This window comes from Microtus ochrogaster, unplaced genomic scaffold (genome assembly GCF_000317375.1).
Source record: "Microtus ochrogaster isolate Prairie Vole_2 unplaced genomic scaffold, MicOch1.0 UNK6, whole genome shotgun sequence".
NCBI classification, from domain to species: domain Eukaryota; kingdom Metazoa; phylum Chordata; class Mammalia; order Rodentia; family Cricetidae; genus Microtus; species Microtus ochrogaster.
The window spans coordinates 11,080,996-11,085,976 of NW_004949104.1; the positions used below are offsets into that span (position 1 = coordinate 11,080,996).

Here is a 4,981-nt window from a genome sequence, read left to right on the forward strand (position 1 = left end):
CACACTTCCAGACACACAGTCTTCATAGGACAGTGTGAACACACTTCCAGATACACAGTCTTCATGGGACAGTATGAACACACTTCCAGACACGCAGTCTTCATAGGACAATGTGGCCACACTTCCAGACACCCAGTCTTTATAGGATACTATACAGTGACTTTTCTCCATGCTGGGCAGACAGTCACCTAGTGGGGATGAGAGAGAAGCATTATTGTTTCTTAAGGGACACTGTACCCCTTCACACCCTCCAACCCCCATCAAGACTGCCTCTGATCCCTCAGATCAGGTGTGAATCCTTCCAGTGCCTGCTGGGATTCATGCTTTAATCCTTGTTAGCATCAGAGACTGCACACTAATGACAGCGACAGGCTAGGTACTCTGAGACTATGAATTACCAAAGAGAAAAAGGCCAAAGAGGAGAATCTGTTCAATGCACAGCCAAGCAGTGCCAGCCGCGCTCTCCCAGAAAAGACATGGCATGACCCAGGAGCTGCTGGTGGCTGGCCTGTCACAGACATACAGTGACAGCCGTGCTCTCCCAGAGAAGTCACGGCATGATCCAGGAGCTGCTGGGAGCTGGCCTGTCCCAGTAGCTATTTGTGCAGGGTCGTTAGCTGCCCCTGAGGCTGACTTTAGGAAAGCTTAGAGCACCACTATTTCCAGACAAGCCATTAGGAGTTGGGCTGTGGATGTTTGTGTACAGCGTTGTAGATTATCAGACCCGAGGACTCATGGTCTGGTTGTTAAAGTGTGGGACTCTCTACCTTCACACTTGGTCATTTGTCTTCACGAGTTTCTTTTTAATTATGTAAGCACAGCTAAATGTATTCTCATCTCATTAGTTTTTTGGGATTGCTATTGGCCAGGCTTGGAGACACACACCTTTAATCCCAACATTTGAGAGGCAGAGGCAGGTCTGGTCTACGTAGTAAGACCCTGTCTCAAAAATAAAACAATTATTGCTACTTCTCAGAGGTTGGGGTATCTAGCCCTGACTTGCTTCAAACTCATAAGATCTACCTACCTCTGCTTCTTGGGCACTAGGCCCAGGCTTACAGGGATGTGTGTGTGTGTGTGTGTGTGTGTGTGTGTGTGTGTGTGTGTGTGTGCGCGCGCGTGCACACACACAAGCATGTATATGTTGTTGTATGAGTGTGGGTGTTTTACCTGCATGTATCCCAGTTAATAATAACTGCTGAGCCATCTCTCCGTCCCTATAGGTTTTCTTTTTTTAGACAAGTTCTCCATATGTAGCCCAGGCTAGACTCAAACTCCTGATCCTCCTGCCTCAGCTTCCTGAGTGCTGGGGTTACAGATATGTGCCATCAAACTTGGTTTCCATGTTTATTTTAAACACATTGAAGCCTTTGATTGGACACATTTGACATTACCTTCATGTCATAAATGAGGAAACTGAAGCTCACAGGAAGGAGCCCCTCTCTAATCCAGACTATTGGGGTGCAATTCTGGGGCAATGCTTCTAGAACTGTCAGGCTAGCCTTCATCAGCATCGCCCAGAATTGGGGGAGAAAAGGCTGGAGTTCTGGTACTTATTCGGGGAAGGCTCTGGCACTGGCCAGAAGAGGAACTTGTCTCCCCAGAAAAGAGCCAGACAGTTCTGACAGATCCTCAGACCACCGTGCAGGACAGACTGGAGTCCAAACTTGCCGGGCAGTGGCAGATAGAACCACTGGTCAGGACGGCTTAGCCATGCATTCCTCCTGCCTTTTTTTTTTTAATATTTATTTATTCATTATGTATACAATATTCTGTCTGTGTGCAGGTCTGCAGGCCAGAAGAGGGCACCAGACCTCATTACAGATGGTTGTGAGCCACCATGTGGTTGCCAGGAATTGAACTCAGGACCTTTGGAAGAGCAGGCAATGCTCTTAACCACTGAGCCATCTCTCCAGCCCCCTCTTGCCCTTTTTTAAACTTAAGCTTCATTCCAGGACCTCTTGTGGGCCTCTGCCCACACCAAATAACTCTTCTCAGCTTTTCACTGCTGCTTGTCTCTTGCTTGACCGTTTGAGCTGTCAGGGCCGGGCCCTGACAGAGGACTCCAGTAACATTCTATCGTGCCCTTCCTTTTCCTCTTAGTTCCGGGAGGCCCTCCAGGATGTGCTGCCAGCTCTGCCCAAGGCTGATGACTACTTCCTTCTGCGCTGGCTCCGAGGTGAGGTCATGGGGATCAGGGAGGCAGGGAGCAAGGGAAAGGAGAGAAAGAAGCAAGATAGCAAGCCAGTGAGGTGGGCACTTCAGGGCACTCATCCTGCTGACACACAGGCTTCCTGTTGGCCTGCTCTAGGCTGGAACCTAAACTCCACTGCTAGAATCTGTGCACACCACACAGACTCCTCTGAGCCCTAGTCTCTGTCTCGGAGGGAGCTTGGGTCTCCTGAATGACAAAGAAAAGAGGAAATGATTGCTCCCGGGTACGGGTTGAGGAGGAAGTTTATTGTAGATATCAGTGGGAGCACAGCCAGAGCATCTGGAGGCGTCCAGACGGAACCGCGACCTGAGAGGAAAGGGGTGACGGTGGGGCAGCCTGTGAAGGCCAGAGACTGCAGCCAGGGCCCCCTTAACTACTCTTCTTTATTGAGCAGGGTCTCTTGACAACCTAGAGCTTGCTGGTTAGCTAGCCTAATTAGACAGCCGGTCCCAGGGGATCCCCTCCCGCTTCATTCTACATCTGTCCTGATCCCCCTAATACTTTCGCTTCAACAGAGTAAATGCATGGAGGCCCCAGGGCCTTCCCAGATTGGTGCTGAATTGGGTTTCTGTGAACCTTTAGGACTTGGGTCTGCCTTCAGTCCCCTGGGACACCGAGTAGTGATGTAATGGCAGAGAAGGGGCTTCTAGAACTCACAGCAGTCTGGAAGAGGAATACCAGAAATGGCACCTAGGCTGGGGGGCAGGAGGCTAGAGTGGGGGGGGAGGCTGGGGGAAGATGGGGGGGAAGTTGGGGGAAGGCTGCAAGGAAGGCTGAGGGGAAGATCTGTGGTGGGTGGAGCTGGGGGGAAGGCTGGGGTGAGAAATCTTTTAACTCAGTCCTTTGCCTGGAATAGAGTGGGCACTTGAGGTAGGAGGAAGTCAAGACTCATCCTAGAAGTGAACACAAGGCACGTGGTTTAAGTGGTTGTCAACCAGACAGACTTGTAACCGAGCCCCAGCTCCACACTGCTAGCAGAGGACCAGCGAGAAGCCAGTCTGTCAGCCTTGCTTTCTTCCATGCTGTCGTAGGCTTGGTATTGAGCCCTGTCTTCAAAGTACTGAGTCAAATATAAAGTCTCCAGGTCTACATGAAGGAAACCCCAACCCGAAGGCCACTTTCCCCCTCTTTTTGTTCTTTCTGTTTTTAAATAATTATTTTTAGAAACAGTTTTTAAATTTTATTTTTAAACAGTTTTAGGTTTTCAGGGGGAAAAAAACAGCCAACAGGATGAAGAAAAAACTAGTAGCATTCTTATCTGAAGCAATATCCAATTATAAAACATGATGAGAACTCGGGTACTGCTCAAACTAGCAGCTCGGCCTATAAAACTCTTGGAATTTAAGCTTGGTACAGAAAAGATCCAGACACAGCAAATAGACAAACCTTTAAATGTTCATGTATTTAGAACTGCCATATTCAGTGTGGTAGCCTGTGGACATATTTAACTATCCAAATTATCTTAAATTAAGACTGCGGGTCCTCGTCTCACTGGCTACATTTCTGCTCTTCAGGGGCCTCATACAGCTAGGGACCGCCACACTGCGCAGTTCAGAGATGGCTGGTCCCATCATCATAGCCCACTCAGCGGGCCAACACCGTTGCAGGTGATGCTAATACACACAAAGGAGGACCGGGAGAGTGTCATCACAGAGGCTTGTTCTTGGACACTTGCAGTGAAACCCATCCTGACAAGCAGCTCTGTATTGTTTGGCCTGTGACTGGGGGGGCTGTAGCCCTTATGAGACGGGTTTGGGCTCCGTGGAAGCTGCTGAGTAGTGGCGTGGGCTGCCTGTGTATGCGGTGACCGAGTGACTTGTCACAGAGGATGGGGAGGCCAGCTAGTGGCCCTCATGGTTCCTTCTTGAGGTGATTAACGAACAGGGCAAAGGCTGTCTGGCTGGAATGTCGCCTTCCACTTGAAAATCTCTGCTGTTGTGTTCCACTTCAGCTCCCTTGGTGGAAAATCTGATAGCGAGCTACTTGCCATACAAAGAAGCTGCCAAGGCATTTCTAAAATAAACTGTGCTTGTGGGCTGCCGGCATGCCTCTAGTTCCAGCTGAGATCATTAAGGTGCTTGCTGAGCAAATGTGAGGACCACGCTCCCTCTCCCGGCATTCATACAAGGAGCAAGATCCAGCGTGGTCTATGTGTAACCGCAGGACGGGGGGAGATGAGGCTTTCTGGTCAGCCATTATTCTAGACAATTGATGAGCTCCAGACTCAGTGAGAAAGTGGTTGAGAAGGGCACCAACGGTGAGCCCTGGCCTCCACACCGCGTGCACACGCATGCGCAGGCACAACCAGATACACACACAGATTCCCAAACCCCAAGAATATTTTGAGGATGTAAGGAAAAGTGAGGACACCCTAATCTTGTCCTCAGGAACCTCTAGGGACCAGTTTCTCCTACCACTCTTAAATGGTTTCTGTGTCTGTTTGTTTATTGGGAGGTGGGAGTACTCAGGCAACCAACCGATGCACACGGAGGCGGCGGAAGTTTGCTGATTGATTTCTCCCTGTTATGTGAGTTCCAGAGATTAAACTCAGATCGTCAGGCTCGGTGGAGGAGAAACCTTATTGTAGGTAAAAGAGAGAGCATAGTCAGAGGCAGGGCCATCTGGAAGATTCCAGAGTGGACATGACCCTGAGCCTTGTGAGGAGGGTGGGGGAGAGGTGAGAGTCAGACCAAGGGGCCAGGTAACCAAAATGTCTGGATTATAGAGGGAAGGGAAAGAGAGGGAAGGGAAGGGAAGGGAAGGGAA

At 49.8% G+C, this 4,981-nt stretch overlaps 1 protein-coding gene across 1 annotated transcript in view; it reads left to right on the forward strand.

Annotated features, from left to right (window-relative positions):
• Positions 1-4,981, forward strand: part of LOC102000844 (SEC14-like protein 4) — a 13,038-nt gene that overhangs the window by 1,525 nt on the left and 6,532 nt on the right. Inside the window, exon 2 of the mRNA XM_005366122.2 lies at positions 2,104-2,179. Within this exon, the coding sequence (XP_005366179.1) occupies positions 2,104-2,179 (76 nt within the window). The remainder of the gene's footprint in view (positions 1-2,103; positions 2,180-4,981) is intronic.